The following is a 20,918-nucleotide window of genomic DNA, read 5'->3' as shown; positions in this document are numbered from 1 at the left end:
GGTTTTGACAAGACTGGCAAGTCTAGTTAGCTCTTTGTGTCCACTGATTGACATTCTTCAATCGCAATTGCAGGCAGTTATAAGTGGATGTAAAGTCCCTTAGTTCACAAAAGCACCAGGGATATTTGCGTAAGTCTTCATTTGCAGTAAGACACCTGGCTTATACTGTAAGCTCTTGAAAGCAGGAGCTGCCTCTTAGTTATGTCTTTACAGTCCCTAGCACAATGAGGGTCCTCAGGCCCCTAGGAACTACCATAAAGTAAATAGTAATATTACCTGGCTAGCTTTTTCAAGTTCCCTACTAGAAGAGAAAGTTGTAAAGTCTCTAGGCCACAAGCCTTGTTTCTTTATCAACAGCAAATTAGAAAGAGAATATGGAAAGAAACTGAGGAGACATGATCAGGTTGGAAGCCAGGTCTGTAAAGGTTTGGGTTAGGTTCAGAGAGGTCCAATTGTTATTAAGTTTAAGCCATGACATCATAGAGTTTGTCTGGGTAAATAAAATGATCATAGAATCATAGAATATCAGAGTTGGAAGGGACTTCAAGAGGTCATCTAGTCCAACCCCCTGCTCAAAGCAGGACCAATTCCCAACTAAATCATCCCAGCCAGGGCTTTGTCAAGCCGGGCCTTAAAAACCTCCAAGGAAGGAGACTCCACCACCTCCCTAGGTAACGCATTCCAGTGTTTCACCACCCTCCTAGTGAAATAGTTTTTCCTGATATCCAACCTGGACCTCCCCCACTGATAATCAATAGCACTCAGTCACATAAATGTTATTGCATTTTAACATTGTATATTAATAACAACTGAGGAAGAGGTCTCTTCCCAAGAAACTTTTCCTCTGCTTAGCATAACTTTAGCATGGCTGGGATCACAGAAGTGGGCAGTAGATGGTGCAGCAAGTTGGTAATAGATTTTTACCTCTAGGGCTGTCTTTCCAATTCAGCCAGATCAGGAATGAGTAGGGCCCTACCAAATTCATGGCCATGAAAAACGCACCACGGACCATGATATCTGGTCTCCCCCCATGAAATATGGTCTTTTGTGTGTTTTTACCCTTTTACAGATTTCACGAGGGAGAACAGCATTTATCAAATTGGGGGTCCTGATCCAAAAGGGAGTTGCGGGGGATGGGGGGGGGCTTGCAGTATTACCACCCTTACTTCTGTGATGCCTTCAGAGCTGGGTGCTCAGCTCTGAAGGCAGCACCCCACCAGCAGCAGCACAGAAGTAAGGGTGGCAATACCATACCATGCCACCCCTACTTCTGCACTGCTGCCTTCAGAGCTGGGCGGCCGGAGAGTGGTGGCTGCTGACTGAGGGCCCAGGTCTTCAGGTAGCAGCACAGACGTAAGGGTGGCAATACCTTACCAGGCCATCCTTTCTTCTGCGCTGCTGCTGGAAGTGTCTTTGCCTTCAGATCTGGGCTCCCGGCCAGCAGCTGCCGCTCTCCAGCTGCCTAGCACTGAAGGCAGCCACTGCCAGCAGCAGCAGTGCAGAAGTAAGGGTAGAAGCACCGCAACCCCCGCTACAATAACCTTGCGACCCTCCCACAACTCCTTTTTGGGTCAGGACCCCTACAATTACAACACCGTGAAATTTCAGATTTAAATAGCTGAAATAATGAAATTTACTATTTTTAAAAGTCCTATGGCTGTGAAATTGACCAAAATGGACCTGAATTTGGTAGGGCCCTAGTAATGATGAAGAATCCTTATCTGACTGATGATCAGAGAACCTATACACAAAGAGTTGGTCTAAATAAAGATCCTAGTTGACAACTGTCCATGTTAGCCACCAGCATGGTTAGCAGGCTGGAGTGGGTGGATCCTTACTTAAAACTTTTCATCTTCAAACCTCTTTACAAACCTTAGCTAATTAATCATCACAGCCTCATGTGATGTAGATAAGTATTGTCGTTCCTGGTTCAGCAAAGCATATCAGCATGTTCAAAGTCTGAAGTCAAAGGGACTGCGCACATGCTTAACTTTAAGCATGTGCTTAAGTGCTTTGTTAAACAGAGATAAGATTGCTCAATTGCTTACAGGTAAGCATGTGATTAAGTGAGATTCTGAATTGGGGCCATTATCCCCATTTTGCAGATAATAAAACTGGGGAGCATAGTTTAAATGACTTCACCAAGACCACAAGAGGGAGTCATTGGCAAAGGTATATATAGAACTCAGGAATTTCTGGCTCCCAGACTTCTGTCTAAACTGTGATTAGACCATACCTCCATAAAATTCAGTATAACTAATGTAAAGTATTGATTTCAATAGCCTGGTTGGTCCAATGTATAATTTATGCATTGTAAAAGTAGTGGGTGACTTATTTTTTTCCACATCTGATCTCTCCCCCAACAGATGGCTTTGCCATTTCACTGGGGACTATATCAAATTCAAAATGTAGCATATTTGTCTATATACTTTCATAGGCCTGATGCTATCCCCATTGAAGTCTGTAGTAAAACTCCCATTTGCTGCAATGGGAGCAGGATCAACCTGTGTGTGTATTATGAATAAAATACAATTTATTAAAGGATCAATCAGTCCCCTTTGTTGTGCGATGTGGAGGTGTTATGTACGAAGTTCACCTCTGTGGCAACTCACTTTGTAACCTGTCATCTCTACTGCATTTTTTCAAGCTCCTGTTACCAAGAACACACAGAAGCATTGAGTTATTTCATTATATTAACAATTCTAACCACTGCAGGATCAAGTTCCTTCACCAGAGGCTCTTAAATCATTACATATTCTGACTTCATTCCTTTTCATAGTGCAAATGGAATTCTTGTTTTCTTTATGAATCTACCAAATAATTCATGATTGGCGAGAGAAGACTGGAAAAGAAATGTCATTGACTGGTAACTGAACTGCAGAATGCTCAGTGATGCCCTGCATTTAAGCATGATTCTCTAGTAGCATAGCTGCTTGTAAATCCACCTGTTCTATCTGGCGCAGGGCGGGTGGGTGAATGCACTATTTTCTTCTATTACACTGCAAACATCCCATCTGCGAGGGAGGATGTTTCTCTTAAACAAAAACGCCACCAGGTATGAAACAGCGACGATAGTCCCCAAAGTGAGAAGCATGGTGAAGGTTTTAAAAGGGAACAGCTGAACGTAGACCCCGTCCACAAGGGAGCAGCCTGGGTAGTGGATTACAGGGGGGATTTTCAGGGAAGGCTCCCCTGCCAGAAGCCTTAACAGGAACCCGACGAGGAATCCAGCAGCTGAGCCATATGTGTTGGTGTTGGGGATGAAGAGGACGCAGCAGAGCTGGGGAAAGAGAAGGGCGTACACCAGCTCGCCACTCAGGAACCACAGATCATAAACAGAGTTAGAAAGGAAAGCCAGGCCTGCAGCTGCTGTCCCCAAAACCACCATGGAGACCCTCATTATACAGACTACTTCTTTCTCCGTAGCCTGTAAAATAAGAGAGTATTGTTGTAGAAATCATCATTGGCTCATTTTTTAATCTCGCCCTGAATCCAATCTCACGTTTACAGTGATCATATAAATAATATCCAGATCCAAATTTTACAAATAGCTTCTGATGGGCCAAACCAAAATTCTAGATCCAAATACCTCAGAACGTAGGTGTGTTCAAAATCTGGATCCAGAACTAAATTCTTCAGCGGAAGACTATCTGTAAGCATTACTAACCTGGGCTGGGTTTGAATTTGTCTTGATTTAGAAAAACTCTACATTCAAACCTCGGGGCCATGTTCATTTTGAAAGACATCTTTGGAATGAGAGTAGCTAATAATAATAAAAAGGTACATAGTAAAATATATAGTAAGAACTTACTATCAAATACTGGAGCTGAGCAACATAGAGTATATCTACATAGCAAAGAAAAACCCGTGGTTGGCCCGTGCCTGCTGACTCAAGCTCACGGGGCTCAGGCTGTGGGGCTGTTTCATTGTTGTGTAGACTTCCAGGCTCGGCCTGGAGCCTCAGCTCTGGGATCCTCCTACCCCGCAGGGTCCTAGAACCAGGCTCCAACCTGAGCCTGAAAGTCTACATAGCAATAGAACAGCCCAGCAGCCCGTGCCCCGCAAGCCAAAGTTGGCTGGCATGGGCCAGCCATGGGTGTCTAGTTTCTGTGTAGACGTACCCATAATCAAAACATTTGCCATTTTGAGTTTACAGAACTTCTGCAAACTTCCGTTGTTTTTGCAAAACCCAATTTGGCTTTGGCAGCATGGGCTAGCTGGCTGACCACAGGAATGGGAATCAGTAGCTCCTGGACTCTGTTACCGCCTCTGACTTATACACCTTTACAGACTTGATGCTATCCCCATTGAAGTCTATATTAAAACTCCCATTTGCTGCAATGGGAGTGGGATCAGTCTCTCTGTGTTGTATCAATAACATACAGTCTGTTAAAGCATTAATCAGTCCCGGTTGTTGTGAGATATGGAGGTGTGATCTATGAATTTCATCTTCGTTACAACATAATTTGTGACCTTTAACCCCAGTTACATTTATGTTTCACAACACTTCTACTTCAATGTTCTTACCCCCATTTTAAAAGATAGGAGAACAAGGCTCCCAGAGGGCAAGGCACAGATTTTTAATGGTTTTTAGGCATTGCCAGTACTTCATTTGTGCCAGATCTCTAGGCTTGGCAGTTCATAGCCCCAGCACCTCTGGGCTTGCTGCATCAGTTATGAATGTAAAATAATTGCTTGAGACCCGTCATCTAACTGCTTGAACCCTGGCACCTCTTTCTTTACAAATTAAGCACTGGGCATTGCTGTGCTCAGTGTTGCAGCACCTAACCAAATCTCATTTTCCAACAGGATTTTGGCAATTAGGAGCCAAAATACCAGGCAGCCAATGGGATTTAGACTCTTAAGGGCCTAAATCACGTTTGAAAATTAGTTTAGGCTCCTAAATCAGTTGGGCCTTAAAATGCTGCGTACAGCAATTGACTAAATACCTTTAAGAATCTGGGCCTAAATGACTTGGACAAGATCACATATCCCAGTCATGACAGACAAGTATTCAAGTCTGGGGTCTCCGGGCTTCCAGCAGAGAGCAGTGCTGTACCGGGGAGAGCAAATGTCATGTGAAAATTCCAGTCTCCCTAAATTTGACAATCAGTTGAAATTTTGGGAATCTGAAATCAGACATGTGAAATGATGGCAAAAAATGTGCACAGATTTTCAGCAGTTTCTCCCCGCTGTAAATACTAGTGATGAATCTGTCACCTGTTTCCTAAGAATTTTTCTGTAGATGTTGTGTGCAAACATAGAGCTGGCAGAGAGAAGGGCTGAATCTGCAGAAGACATGACGGCAGCAGTGATAGCTCCCAAGCCGCCAATGGAAATGTAGGCTGGGCAGAGATAATGCAGCACTAATGGCAGTATCATAGCTGACTCTCCTCTCTCCACTGGTGTTGGAAGACCATAGCTCGTCTGGTTCCAGTCTTGAACACAGAACAATAAAAGGAGGTGAAGAATTAAATATTTAATTCATGCTTTTGTTGCCTTCAGAGCTGTATTTCTACAAAGAACCATCCTTGTGCAGCTAAAAACTGTGTTTTAGTACTTAGATTAGGTTGTTTCCTGACTCCAGCTGGTGATCAGTGTATGTGTATCAGTGATCATGTATCAGTATATGAGGAGAGATTAATAAGAATGGGACTTTTCAGCTTGGAAAAGAGATGGCTAAGGGGGGATATGATTGAGGTCTATAAAATCATGACTGGTGTAGAGAAAGTAGGTAAGGAAGTGTTGGTTACTACTTGTCATAACAGAAGAACTAGGGGTCACCAAATGAAATTAATAGGCAGCAGGTTTAAAATAAATAAAAGGAAGTATTTCTTCACAAAATGCCCAGTCAACCTGTGGAACTCCTTGCCAGAGGCTGTTGTGATGGCCAAGACCATAACAGGGTTCAAAAAAGAACTAGATAAATTAGATAAACTATTAGCCAGGATGGGCAGGGATGGTGTCCCTAGCCTCTGTTTGCCAGAAGCTGGGAATGAGCGACAGAGGATGGATCACTTGATGATTACCTGTTCTGTTCATTCCCTCTGGGGCACCTGGCATTGGCCACTGTCGGAAGACAGGATACTGGCCTAGATGGACCTTTGGTCTGACCCAGTGGGGCCATTCTTATGTTCTTATGTCCTGAAGCACGAAAACTGAAAGTTCTTGGAAACCTAGCTAGAAAGCATGTATATGTTGTTAATGCCAAATCCTAACACAAGTAAGGGGCACAATGGTTCAATACTGCTGGGTAAACTGGCAGTGAACTGAGTCAACCAGTTGGAGGGATGATTGGTCCAGTGCACAATGTGCCTGCAGGCGTGTCCCCTCTGCTGCTTCTGGGAACAGGGCACTGAGAGGTCTCCAGACCCTAATTGCTCAGAGATGGGGTCTTTGCACTGATTTCTCTGACAGCTTTAGCCCATAAATATCAAATTCTTTTCTGACTCTTACTAAGCTATTTACCTCCACAAGAGCTTGATCCTGCTCCAACTAGGGTGGTTGCGATTTTTTTTGGAGGGGAAGGGAGAGGGAGTTGTTTCTTTTGGTTTTATCACTGAACCTTTACATTCCTTTGAGCGTTTTCTCCCCTGAACATGATCAATGATACCGACACAACCCAGCGAAGATCGTGAGTATAAAGCAGTGAGGGAAAATAAGTTTTATTGGTCTTTTTTTTTCTTTTTGCGCTCAAGTGTATGTACTGTACTGTGCACAGAATAGAAATGTGGCAGCCCCCTTCTTTACCTAACATAAAACATAAGGAAGACATTGATAGGGGGTCTAATGGAGATCCCACAACTGAGATTTAAAAATATATTAGGGACTTGAACACCTGAATCAGAAGCTGGAAGGCTCCAGCATTCTGATTCGGGCCCCTAAATAAGTGGCCTGAGTATCAAAAATGCTAAATATCCAGCAGCTCCCACTGATGTCAGTAAGAGCTACTAGAAGCTCAGCATTGAAACCAGGCTGCTTTATTAGGTGCCTAAATTAGGACAATGGAGTCCTATCTTTAGGCCCTATTTTAATAATCTTGGCCACTGATTTTAAATCTTGAGCAAAAAAGTACATTTCTTAAAGCCACATGATTTAGTTTTACCTGTGGATGCTGCTACGGCCCCTATGAGCACAGAGGGGATGGCCATTGAAAAGCAACCCAGTCCAGAGAGATAGGAAATGAGCCTTGCTTGTCTTGGTGAGGACGCTGAGAGAACTCGTTGGAAATAAGTTTGCCACGGGATACTACCAAGAACCTGAAATGTTCAAATGTTAATGCAGTGAGACAACATTCCTTGCCTATTAGTATTATTTTATTTATTGGTAGGGCTAGTAGCACCTTCTGTTATCAAGGTTACCAGACACTTATCATTATAAGAGCTTAGTTTCAAGTTGCTTATACCTTTAACAAACTTTAACTGTTTAGGGTGAAATTCTTGTCACCAGCTGATTTTTTTTTTTTTTTAAGTTCAGCCAGAATGGTCCAACTATTTCCTGAGAATGTGGCCACTGAAAAATGCCTTTTTTGTGACTCTTTCTTAGCGCCTTGATGCTTGGGAGCAGAGAGTTGAAGTTTGGCAGGGCGGTGGCCTTTGTTTCAGGGATGAGTCTTTTGCCAACTCTGTGGACTGGCTTTGGAATGGATGATGAAACCATTCACCCAGTCCAATTTCCCACCCCACCAACCCATCCAAGAAAGATTTCTTACCAGATACAAGAAGTCATCCAGCCACCGTCCAAGATATTCTGTTTGTACTTGCCCAATCCAAGGGGCTTGGTAGGATTCCTGAGCAGCAGTGTAATAAATGCTTTCTGTTGCAGAGTTGAGCAGGGCAAATGGGACACAGATCCACTGGGATTAAAATGGAAACACTGAATCTCTTCACTAGCTTCCTCTCACTTCTATATCCTATTCAAGCTTCTTGGCCTTGCCTTTGCTCTAATTTCTCCTCTCCTACTCCTGCCTCCTACAATCATCCCAAGCCTGCTGCCTAACTGTCCCTTTTGCCTCCTCCTCCTGCTCATCTTCATTTCATGCCACCCTTTATTCCTGTTCCTGTATCTCATTCCCTCTCCTTTTTCCTAAGCATTTCCCTCAAGCTCATTCAAATTCCTTCTTGTTCTACAAGGCCTTTCAGTGCCAGCTAGACTGATGTCCTGATTTTATAGGGACAGTCCCGATATCCGGGGCTTTGTCTTATATAAGTACCTATGATCCCTCACCGCCTGTCCTGATTTTCACACTTGCTATCTGGTCACCCTAGTGCCAGCCCAATGTATTTCACTAATGCATTAAGGTTAAAATCTTCACTCCATGTATCATATCCTCTATGTCAAGAATGTGGTATGTCAATGTTCAGTTATCAACAGGAAAAGTAGAGTCCATCAGAAAGGGCCACCATATATGAATTATTATCACCGTTGTAATGTTGGATAAACTCAGACACAGAGAGATTGAGCACATTCTCAGCTGTGAACCAGGCACAAAGGAGGTGCAAAGTGTCATTTGTTTGCCCCCATTCTTGGGCCCAGTCCTGCATCTGCCTGGTCATCATAGAAGTGTAGGACTGGAAGGGACCTCAAGAGTCTTCTAGTCCAATCCCCTGCACTCAAGACAGGATTAAGTATCTAGACCATCCCTGACAGGTGTTTGTCTAATCTACTCTTTAAAAATTCCAATGACGGAGATTTCACAACCTCCCTAGGCAATTTATTCCAGTGCTTAACCACCCTGACAGGAAGTTTTTCCTAATGTCCAACCAGAGGTTAACAAGAATAAATTTCCTCCTTGTCCTTGTAACAACCTTTTATGTACTTGAAAACTGTTACCATGTCCCCTTCTCAGTCTTCTCTTCTCCAGACTAAACAAACCCAATTTTTCAATCTTCCCCCATAGGCCATGTTTTCTAGACCTTTAATAATTTTTGTTGCTCTTTTCTGCATTTTCTCCAATTTGTCCACATCTGTCCTGAAATGTGGCTCCCAGAACTGAACCCAATACTCTAGTGAGGCCTAATCAATGCAGAGTAGACTGGAAGAATTACGTCTCGTGTCTTGCATCATGTAGTTAAGAGCATGGTTGCTTTATTTAAATTAATTGGTGTTTTTAGCTAGTCGTCTTATTGAGTTTTGTTTATTTCCAACCAAGATAATTATGGGCTAAATTCTGCAATCTTTACTCAAATGGATTAGCATTTACTCATGTGAATAGACAGTAGACTGCACCCATGAGTAAGTGCTACTCAACCCAAGTAAGAGTTGGAAAACTGGCTTAATGTAGTCCTGGGGCCTTTTTTGTTTTTACACCTAAAGTTGAGCTTTGGGGTCTGAGACCAGTGTCAATGGACCTACTTTGGACTGAGACCGGTGAAAATGCGAGAGGAATTTTGTGTCTCATCTTTACTTGTTCAATATTGAGAAAACTGAAAACCCAGAAATGCATTGAACTTACCAGGCTGAGCACAATAAAAATCAGCTGTATCACATCGGTGTATGCAACTGAGTACAGTCCTCCCAGTAAAGTGTAGAATATAACAGTGCATGCCGATATGATGATGGCCAAATAGCCTCTGATATCCAAAATGACCCTCATTGTTGCCCCTGCAGACAAAGACAGTTTTGAACAATCATAACAGGTTTTATATGTGCAAGTTTCTTATTATACAAATAAGTGGTTAAATGATACCAATGGCAATGCAATCTAGTGGTTATGTACCTGGCTAGAAGCCAAGGATTCCGGAGTTTTATTTCTTGTGCTGCCACCAACTAACTTTGTGACCTTGGCCAAGTCACTTCCGCTCTCTGCACTTCAGTCCCCATTTATAATATCAGGATGATAATAAATAAATACACAGCATTACCTAGTACTATGGAAATGTGAATTTTATATTTCCATCAGTTTTACTTTAAACATGCACAAGAAACATTAGGAAAGGGAATAAACAATATATTTTCACGAATGAGCGATGAACACATAATCCGCAAAAGGTGGTGTAAAGCAGAGCTATCCATGGCTGGCTTTCCCTTGTCCTCTGTGTTTTGCTACATCGTCTTTCTATCAAATACAACAGCAGAGCAAATATATTTACCTAATGAAGCAAGAGTAGCTGCAAACCAGAATATATCTCCTATTAATGGTGGAATAAAGAGAAGGCTTCCAATCATGTTCCCGTATGTTTCTTGGAGAGGATCCATCATTGTCACATAATTTTTGGATCTCATTGGATTTACAAAGAAGAGGCCACCTATCAAAAATGATAATATTGTCATTGAATTTTATACAATCTCCTAAGAAATTGTCAGAACTGTCCTCTTGTTCTAAATGACATCTGTATTAAAGCCAGCATTAGTCAATGTTCACAGGTCACATTGCAATAACTTGCTAATGTTCCCCATTAAAATGTCCGTCAGCTGATCACCTCCACAATTCATTAAATATCCACATTTACCAAGCTTTTTAAAGTGCATTTCTCATCAATAACCATCTCCTTCAGGCAATGCCAGGCCCTAAAGAGTTTTCACTGTAAAGGGTCTTACATTATCTGAAAAAAATGCGCTTTGGCATGGGTGGTGGGTGACCCACTGGCTCAGGGAGGCTAGCCCCTGCCCGAGGCCCTGCTGGATCCCAGAGCCCCCCCCCCCCCCCCTCCCCATGGCCGCCAGCCCCTCCCCCCAGCCCCTGAGCGCCCCCAAGCACAGGGCGGACAGTCCCAGCTCTGGCATCCTTCCTCCCCAGCACCGGGTGGCGCGGCCTAAGTGCCTGGGGGCCCCTCAGTGCTGGGTGGTCCCAACCACCCCAAGTCCCGGCCACAGCCACCCTAGCCCCAGCTCCAGCCCCAGAATGCTTCCCTGAAGACAAGTGACCAGCTGGGCTGGGGTGAAGGGAGAAGGACGAGGGCAAGCAGGAGGGGGCTTTCCAGGCGGAGCGTGGGCAGGGCCATGCCAGGTTGTTTGGGGAGGCACAGCCTTCCCCTGCCTATGCTACCTGCTTTGGTCAATAGAAGGCAATAGCTTTGTCCTTGATTTTGTGAATGCTAGATGCCATGCAATGTACTGAGATAAATGCTGCCCTCAGTTACATACAATGAAACCTGCAGCTCCCCTATGCCTCCTCCAAAATTAAATTATCTTGTTTTTAATGTCAGCATCTCATGAACTGAGCCCAGTCCTACACTCCTTCCTCATATCAGCACTCCTAACTCAAACAAGTAGTCCCATTACAATTGATGAATGTATGTAGTGCCAAATCCTGATGCCTACAGGACTGCTTGTCTGGGGATTACTGACATGAGGAAGGGGTGCTGGACTGGACCTGCAGTCTCTGAATGGGGCTTCTTGTGTTGGTAAGGATTACTCACATGAGAAAGGGTTGCCGTGCCCACAGGCTACTGCTTTAGGGCCTGACTGAAATGGAAGTCAATGGGCATCTTTCCATTGATTTCAATGGGCTTTGGCTCATGCTCCTAGGGGGCAGATATTTCCCAGTGTAAGAGCAGCTCTTCCTTGTCTCTACTTGTAGGATTCTGCTAAATTCCTACTACACACTTCTGGGGGAAACTGCCCACAAATGGCACTGTTGCACACCCATTACTCCAGCTTTATGTGATGGGCTGGTATATGGCTGTATCTAATTGTGACCTGCCCTTGACATTGTAACTGCCATTTTGAAGAATGTGACTTGCATTGGAGTGTGTAGTTGTGCCTGCCTAGAGATGCCAAAGACAGACCAAGGCAGCTTATTGTAATCCAGGGAGCCCCCCTGAAGCAACTAACACAAGAGTCATCAATGGTGCTTGTCAGAACAATGGATTTGCTGAAACCAGTGGCCAGGCTAAAGGAAACTGGTTCTCCCAGTTTGTCTCCCAGGGGAGTAGGACTTCAACCACCTGACTGAGATGATGAAGCTGGTCAGTAGATAGCATGACAAAGGGGACTGAAACCTTATTTAAAGGCAAGATCTGCTCTTGGTTCTCACTCTCTTGCTGGACAACTGATACTGCAGAAGGTAAAGGGCCCACGGGGCCTAACTGCTGGACACATGGACTAGGCCTAAGGACTCACAAAAAGGGATGAGCATAGACACAGGGAAAAGAGCATTCAGGCGCCTGTTGTTTTCCTAGAGATCTGTAACTCTTGTATGCTTTGACAGCAAAGGTTACTGTGATTTTAAAAACTCCAAAGCTAAGCCTGTGTTCCTTACTTTACCTGCCATGTGTCCCCAAAGAGTTAAATTACAATCCAGAGCACCCAGAGAGGGGGCCAGACAAGAGGTCTGCACCCAGTAGTGGGCCTTAGGGTGTGTCTACCCCTCAGTGTAAGCCTAGGCTTGATCCTGGGCTCAAATCTAACTCCCCTTGCGTCCACACACCAATTGTGCTAACCTAGGGCTCGGACCTAGGATCCCAGGATCCTGCAGGGCTGGAGGGTCGGAGCCCATGTTAAGCTGGCACTGGGACCTGGGGTTCGAGCCCTATTACTTTCCTATGTGCACGGGGTCCCAGCCTGACTTGGGTCCTGGAAGTCCTCCGGCTGTATCCCAGAGTTCCTTGGGGCAACTTCCTTAGTCTTCTCTATGCCGACAATCTGTGATGTCATCTGTTGCACTCTATTGCAAATGGAAGCTGCACCTCCCTTTGCAAATGGCAGCAGGTCGAATCAGCGGGTAACCCATTGTCTACTGAACATGCAACCCTAGGGAAGGCGGGGGCCCTCGAGAGTAGAGCAAGGATCAAGTGACTGCCCTGCAGGGAGAGGGGAGAGCGGAGCTCCCAGCTCAGCATGGCCCAGGGACAGATGACCCCCATTACCCTGACTGCTCCCACTTCCTGCAGGGCTGCTGCTTGGTCTCCTCTCTCTGGCCCCTCTGGGGCTGCATGTGCAGAGTGCGCAGGCAGTGTGTGCTGTCAGGGCAGTAAGTGGGAGCCAGCCCCAAAACTTCCCCACAGCCTCCCAGGGATCTCTTATCCCTGCCTCCCAGGATGTGTCAGGGCAGGGATAAGGGATCCTGAGAGGTGCTCGAGCACATGGTACCCCAAGCCCTGGGGATGCACTTCACTGCTCTGCTGCCAGCTGGGCTGGAGTGCTTTTCCTCTGAAACCCGCCTTTTATGTCAAACTTCGAAAAAACAGACAAAGGTAAATAAAAAAACAGCCAAACAAAAACACCTGCACTGAACATCCCATTTTAGAAATTAAGAATTGCAAAGTTTCACTTTCATAGTTTGACAGCCCGGGAGCCTGATGTGCTAATTCTCCTCAGAATAGCTGCACATGGGCATTTTCCTGCCAAAGTGACTCAGCCTAGAGGTGGACAGCCTAGTTGTCTGGTTAGATGGTAGCTCAGTGTAAAGCCTTCTCAATCCCCAGTCATTCTATTGAGACAGCCACCAAAGGAGCTAATTATGCAGCTTATGTACTCATGTGATCCTTATGGGCACCTGAGTCCGGTCAATAACTCTGTTTCCACAGTTAGGAAACAGCATGGGCAGTAGAGTTTTCTCACAGTGCAACACATTACTAAGCCTAGAGTGTCGACACTGGCGCGCGTGTGTGTGTGTGTGTGTGTGTGTGTGTGTGTGAAACCCACACACCTCCTGGGTGTGGTGTTCTGTCCCAGCTAGTGGCACCGAGACCACTTAGATTAATGAATCAGCTCTACAGCCTTAGCTAAGGGCCATAAGGGCCAACCAGGATCTGTCAGTGTTACAAGTGTGCGCACTAGGGGTCAGAAAATCCTTAACCTGGGGTTAAAATGCATTGTAAAAGCTCAATCCCAAGGTTGAGTCAGGTCAACTTGAGTCCCATTAATCTTAGGCTTGCATTGCTGTGTAGACATACCCTGAGAGGCCCAGTTAGAAGCAGTGACTGGATGCTGACCAGATCCAGCTGGCTTGGAAGCACATGGGCTCCAAAATAGGTACAATTACAGCTGACTGGTGACTGTCCACTAAGGGACTTTGCCAGGTCTTCTATAACAAACATGCATTGAGATTAAAGGTGTTAGGAGAATGTATTTTGGTGGGGAAATCATGGTGATACTTTTTAGCTCCACAAACATTTCAAAGAAAGAATTACATTTTGTTGAGGGCCTGATGTTCCTACTGCCAAAAGGATATTGGAGAAAAACACTATTAACAGAATATCACATGCAAGCAAAACACACAAGTAAGATTATTTTGCTGTAGATTGTCTCATGCAGATGAATCTCTGCAATTGCACAGAGCCCCATTGAGTTCTGCATTTTAGGCCCGGATCCTGCAATTATTAATCCCTTGAATTCTCATCCTGAATCTGTTGTATGTATGCAGAATAGTCCAATAAAGGCCAATGATATCACTTTTTGGATGTCCACTATCTGACACTTCATTCAGAATAATTTAAACAGCCCTGAGTATTTGACAGTTACCTGAGTGTAGAATATGTAATGTGTCGAATGTATATTGTAGGAGTTGGGACATGTGAAAAGCTGCCTGCTTGTCTGGCAGGGAGGTAGAACAGCCAGGTGAAAAGCTGACCCAGCACGTCAATCAGATGAACAACTGGTCAGCGATTCAATCAGGGGAACATCTTGGTCAACAACCTGATCAGGTAAACAACTGAGTTAGCAAACTAATCTTAGTGTTAGGCAGAAAAGTGTTTATATCTATAATGACTGATTTTGTAACTATGTATTTAAGGTGGGCACCTGAATATGGGTATGCGCTTGCATTTAACCCTATGCTGTGCCCTGTTCCGGTGCACTGATCACTCACTGAATCAGCAAATAAACGACATACTTCTTCAGCTCAAGAGCCTCTCTGTGAACCTGTGTGTTCTGGGTAGCAGGGAAAAGACTCGGTCAACACTGGGAGAGGCTGAAATTTTTAGATCCATAACACTGGATTAAAAAAAAAAAAGATTTATAACATGCTTTTTTTTTTTTTTTTTTTTTACCAATGACAAGGGACAAAGCAAATCCTATTGGTGCCTGGACCCACACTAGTCCTCTTGTGGGAAGATAGACAGTTTCAGCTGTACCATTGATATATGCTCCTCCGACCCATGTTGCTGAAAAAAAAGGGGGGGGGCAGGAGAAATAGCGATGAGACATATATTGCCTTACCACTCTCATAAAACATGTTGAAAAATACAGGGCCAGACTGTGAACCTCTATTCACACTGGTGAGTGTTTACTCACACTCACATTTACTCCAATGGCCTATTTCTGGAATAAGGTACTATGCAATGTGGATAGGATTATCAGAATCTGACCCTAAAGGCTAGTTTACACTACACAGGTTCTGTGGATACAGCTATACCGGTACATTTATACTGGCAAAAGCCCCTAGAGGGGATGCAGCGTAGGCTGACAGTCATTTTTTTCTGCCGGCATAGTAACATCACCTTCCTGGATGACAACAGAAGCACTCTGGTGTCAGCATAGCTGAATCTATTCCGAGGGTTTTGCCAGCATAGCTGTGATGGCTGGGGGATGAGGGTTTTTTACACCCCTGTCTGACATAGCTATGCTGACAAAACAGTGCAGTGTAGACTTGGCCTGAGTAAAATTCTGGAGAGGCGATATTCAAAAGTGAATAGCCACATTTGCATGGAAAACTCATTAATGTTCAGAATATTTCTAGGCAATTTGAGTAGGTTTATTTTTATTTCTGTTTTTGTTAATGGTAGACACTGGCTGGAGCAGATAGCAAGAGCAAATAGCGTTACATTTATTGTTCCTTAATGATTTATAGAACATAATTCCCATGTATCATGGTCCTTTACAATTGTAAATGTGTGCTTAAGAAAATAAATCCCTTAAAACAACAGTCAAGCACATATTGCATTCAAAAAAGCGAATCTTCAGCTTAGATTTAAACCAAGCAAATCTGTTGGCCAGACAAATGTCACTTGGGACCGCATTCCCCTAATGACAGGTAAGAGGGACAAATTTCTGACAATGGGAAAACACAGAAGAAATAGAAGAGGCGTCAGAAGCATAGTATGTAAATGCCTCAAAGAACTATATATGCATCCTTCTTTACAGGCAGATTTTGATAGACTTACTCATGATGAGTGGCACCGTATCCCACATAACAAGTAAGGTATTCAACATGAGTGAAGGTAGCAGAATCTGGCCCTAAATTAGAACCACATTCTATCTTCTTGAGTAGTATCATATTCCTCAGGGAGTCCCACTAATTTAAGTGAGACTACTCAAGACATTAGGGACTACTCAGTGTGAGTAGGGCTGGCACAATCTAGCCCATAATGCTAATAAAACTTTAATTCCATATCCCAGACTTAAAAGAGCAAATTTATGTTGTGAATGAGAAACTCAACCTGAATATTTTAATAAGATAAAAGAATTTCCTTTAAGAACACTTACCCGTCGCAGTGAATAATCCAATGAAAAAATTCATGTTCCTGCCCCCCACTATGATCATCTCACTTGGTTTCCCTTTCTTCTGGTACTTTTTGCTTTTCCAAGAAGCCCAAATTCCAATGGCTAAAGTTATTGCATAAAACACAATCAAAGCTACCAAGCCAGGTATATTCAGAGCCATTTTCTGCAGTTTATTCTGGACCACAGAGATAAATATGGATTCAGTAGTGCTCCCACACTACCAAAAAGAATTATGAGCCAAAATTTTGGTCAAGGTACTGGATACTATGTCTCTGTCTTTCAGTCTCCACCCTTCTTGAGGAAATATCCAATCCTGCCTTCTGGGTGGAAGTAGAGTGGGGTAGATAAGGGATTGGGATTAAGGCAAATCAGCATTTATGTGTTGTATAATGTCAGTGTGATATCAATGAGGGGAAATGTAATATTTTGTATGATATGCATTGGCATGTGAATAATCAGTATCCATTTTGCTTGGTTCTAGTTATGAGGTCAGCATATATGTGGATGAGAATCTCATCTGAACAAAGTTGATTGAAATTAAAAAAAAATCATTATAATAAAAAGAAATTCAGGAAAGAAAAAAATCAGTGATCAACTGAATGAGTAGCATTCCCTTAATTCAAATCAAGCTCACATCAGTTTCATTGCTAAAAGCAGGCAGGGGTGTAGACAGTGTTGCATCATACCATAAAACAACAGGTAACACAGCTGTTTCTCTGGAGACTGAATTTAACAAACTCCTGTTAGAATGTTTCTCAGGTAATTAGAAAGAGAAATCTTTCTTTGATCAATGTAAGAAGTTGTCCTTCAAACAGATGATAAACTTCCAATAGGAACCCCTTATATGGTAGGATGTGAGTAATTTATATAGTTTAGACGTCAGCATTTTGGTTGATCTATGGCTGAAATCCTGCTCTGGGCAGTAGACTTTCAGTCTTTCTCTTTCTGTCCATTGAGATATGATCCTTGATGCCAGGTAACACTTTCCTTCTTTGGGGTAGTGGGCATACGTTTGCTGTGCCTCTCCTGAAAACCGGAATTTATCCTAGAAGTAGATCCTTGATGGTAAATCAAAGATTGTTTCTTGAACAGTCCTTCATTTGCATGCTTAGCTGGAATTTATAAGTCCAAAACATCTTAACAGTTTCTTCTAAACACTCCACCTCATGCAGAGATCAAGAGGCAGCAATTTTGTGAAACTCACATGACCTTTAGTTTAACAATACACACTAAGAACTAACGTACATTGACTGTGGCTGTGGAAAGTCTTGAAGAGAAAGACCTGAGGAGAACCTTGGGTTTTTTGTTTTTTTTATTATAGCATTCTGTAAATAGTCCATTGGCAATCCCTCTGTGTACAGTGTTCTCAAAACATTCTGGAAGCAGTATGAAGCTGTCCTGATAGCACTGATAGCAGAATGAAGGCCAGTTCAAGGCCCTTCATGTTGCTGGGTTTGTGGCCCAAAAATCCTAATCTAATAGCAAACATTTTGTTTGAGTGAGAGACGTGTTCAAAGTGCAATTATATGAGAGGTTTTTAACTAAATTTTTGACAAAACAGATGAATTTGACATCAAACTGTAATATGAAAAATTCATTAGAAATAGCAGAGGAAGCAAGATTTGTGTAAACTTTGCTTCAATCTGACAGGGGGATTTGTACAAATAAAAATAGTGTGGTTGTTTTCATTTAAAAAAGAAAAAGCCTAAAGGCCAAATTCTGATACCTTTTCTTAGGCTGAATAATACTGTAGTCTATTAGTAATCTTATTAAAATCTGGCACTATTCAGCCTGAATAAGAGTATCAGAATTTGGCCCTAAATGTATAGATATAAAAAGCTAGGTGAGAAATACTGTACATTTTAAATATACATTTTCAGTGTGGTATGTTAGTAAGAGGCACCAAATTTCACCTTCACCATAGCATCTGCAAAGTCCTAGAAAGTGAAACTGTTCCAGGTAATGAATAGCATGGTGAATCTGGGCTGTCTTCTCTTGCTTACTGAGTAGAGTTTTTCTTGCTGTGAAGAATTTTCATGTTACTTTTTGGATAAGTCACCAAGATCCAGCCTGTGTGGGCTTTAGATCTAAATTCAGTGTCAAGAAATTGTATTTGCTATATTTAAACATAACTTCTAGATTCATAGATTCCAAGGCCAGAAGGGACCATTGTGATCATCTAGTCTGACCTGCTGCATGACAATATCTTTTAGAAAAACATCCAATCATGATTTAAAAATTGTCAGTGATGGAGAATCCACCAGGACCTTTGGTAAGTTGTTTCAATGGTTAATTACTCTCACTTTTTAAAATGTATACCTTATTTCCAGTCTGAATTTGTCTAGCTTCAACTTCTAGCCATTGGATCATGTGATACCTTTTTCTGTTAGATTGAAGAGTCCATTATTAAATATTTGCTCCCCATGGAGGTAGTTATGGACTGTAATCAAGTGACCCCTTAATCTTCTCTTTGTTAAGCTAAATAGACTGAGTTCCGTTAGTCTATCACTATTACGTGTGTTTTCTAATTCTTTGTTCATTATCTCTGAACCCTCTCCAATTTGTCACAGCGATTGCACTGCTGCCAAATACAGAGGTAAAATAACCTGGGAGCTGAACCCATATCCTTCCTATATGGTAAAAGCCAGCAAGAACACATTAGACTTGCTGCTGGAGATTTTTGTCAGAGCTCATTTAAAAATGTCTCCTCAGACCTGGAAAACATTGGGAAAAAAAAAAAAAAAGAGTCTAAATTTTCCATGGACTTTTTTTTGATGCAAATTTTAATACTCAAAAACTTTGGCCAAAACTGAAATATTTTGATTTAGAAATGCTGTCACAGTACTTCATGGGAGCAGTAGTCTGTGTGCCTCAAGCTACTGTTCTCTATGAGCTGTTCACCATGATCCCCTTCTTGGAGAGTGGAGGCAGTGCATCATGGAAGTACTGACCATGGTGCATCACGGGAGATGTAGTCTGGCCAGGGAGCCCAGCCCATAGAAGAGAATTGGAATATGGGGCAACTGAACTACACTGCAGCATTTGCAAATCAAAATATTTCTGTGTTTGGATGAAATATTTTGGTTTTTGGGTGCTCAGTTTTTTCAACAAGAAAATCTAAATTTTCGACAGAAAGCCGCCACTTTCAGTAGGAATTTTTTATCAACCCCCCATTTTTCTGGTGGAAAACAGTTTTGATGGACATTTTTTTGCCAGCTCTAACTTTCAGTGATTTGCTTCACAATGTGCCAGCTGTCCCTGCATAAGCTGGGTGGTGCTGGGTAATGATGGTGGAAAATCAAATGTCCAGGCTGATTCTCTTAGATCTCTCAGCTGTCTTTGATCCCTCTGACCGTGAGCAGAGCCAATTGCAGGATTGGAGCCTTAGGGGTTAATAATAACACAGCTGTAAAAATTCATTCCGTCTTGGAGCTGTACCAGCTTTCCAAACGAGAGTGACTGCTTTTATTGAATCTGTCCAAATTAAAACCTAGGGGTCTGCAAACACTTTCTTTCCTTTCCACGCCTTCAAACAACTTAAACCGAGTGGTTTCAGACTATAAATAATGTGGCTAATGTTTAAAACAAATAAAAAATATTTAAAGTACTGTATTGTCCTCCCTTTCTATTTAATCTTTTAACCCTTTTTAAAAAAGGCACATGAGTACTTTGTGGGAAAAGTGGCTACTGTGCTCATGCATGGTAACTTCTTTACAGAGAAGGGTTTGTTCACATGTAGAGCAGTATATATACTCACACAAGTGTCAAAGATCTACTTTTAGTGAGGGGGCTAAGGTTACTACTTTTACTGTCTCTAGGCAGATTTTATTTAGAGGATCTGGTCACACAGTAGGGTTTGGTACATACACACAATGGTAAAAAATGTAGTTATTGGAGATGAGGATTAAAAAAATGTAACTGAGAAACACATTGGGCTGGGATGAAATTGCATCTCAAGGAGAAAAAATAAGTCAAAGGTGATTTGCTTGCTGAAGAGTCTATTGCATAAGAACACTTAGCATTTGTACAGCAATTTACATTTTCAAAGAGCAGTAGAAATGTGACCTAATTTGTCAAATTAAAGGCCAGATTTTAATCTTTTGAAGTCAATGGCAGTTGAGCCTTGGAGGGCATAATTTAGCCCTAAGTAAAGCCTTTACCTTAGGGCTTGTCTACACTGGCACTTTACAGGGCAGCAACTTTCTCACTCAGGGGTGTGAAAAAACACCCCCCTGAGCACTCCAAGTTTCAGCGCTGTAACGTGCCAGTATAGACAGTGCACCAGAGCTGGGAGCTGCGCTCTAAGTGCTGGTAGCTATGCCCCTCGTGGAGGTGGGTTTTTTAGAGCGCTGGGAGAGCTCTCTCCCAGTGCTGATGCCGCGACTACACAAACCATGTTAAAGCACTGCCGCAGCAGTGAAGATGAGCTCTTAGTCAAGAATTCTTGATTTAAGACCCAAATGCTTTCTTCTTTTCTGTTTAACTCTAAATATAGGCAACTCCTCTGTAGAAAGACTAAACCTCCTCTGTCC

At 42.8% G+C, this 20,918-nt stretch overlaps 1 protein-coding gene across 1 annotated transcript; it reads right to left on the bottom strand.

Annotated features, from left to right (window-relative positions):
• Positions 1 to 848: 848 nt before the first annotated feature.
• Positions 849 to 18,061, bottom strand: LOC101931626 (high-affinity choline transporter 1-like). The gene is made up of 8 exons (XM_065581574.1): positions 16,369 to 18,061; positions 14,934 to 15,047; positions 10,092 to 10,247; positions 9,455 to 9,603; positions 7,712 to 7,855; positions 7,106 to 7,259; positions 5,221 to 5,438; positions 849 to 3,427 (listed from the first exon to the last, which is right to left on the bottom strand). Exons 1-8 carry the CDS (start codon positions 16,544 to 16,546, stop codon positions 2,951 to 2,953), a joined length of 1,590 nt encoding a protein of 529 aa, XP_065437646.1. The 5' UTR covers positions 16,547 to 18,061; the 3' UTR covers positions 849 to 2,950.
• Between the last annotated feature and the right edge of the window lie 2,857 nt (positions 18,062 to 20,918).

This window comes from Chrysemys picta, chromosome 1 (assembly GCF_011386835.1).
Source record: "Chrysemys picta bellii isolate R12L10 chromosome 1, ASM1138683v2, whole genome shotgun sequence".
Classification (NCBI taxonomy): Eukaryota; Metazoa; Chordata; order Testudines; family Emydidae; genus Chrysemys; species Chrysemys picta.
This window is presented reverse-complemented; position numbering and strand designations above follow the sequence as displayed.

What these genes read in the sequence shown, in the direction of transcription:
- LOC101931626 (XM_065581574.1), bottom strand. Translation starts at nt 16,546, where the DNA reads ATGGCTCTGAATATACCTGGCTTGGTAGCTTTGATTGTGTTTTATGCA. An exon ending in TGGATTATTCACTGCGACGG is followed by an intron (nt 15,048 to 16,368) that starts GTAAGTGTTCTT and finishes CTTTTTTTTCAG; the next exon opens with CAACATGGGTCGGAGGAGCA. An exon ending in TTTTTATTGTGCTCAGCCTG is followed by an intron (nt 7,856 to 9,454) that starts GTAAGTTCAATG and finishes TTTTAATCCCAG; the next exon opens with TGGATCTGTGTCCCATTTGC.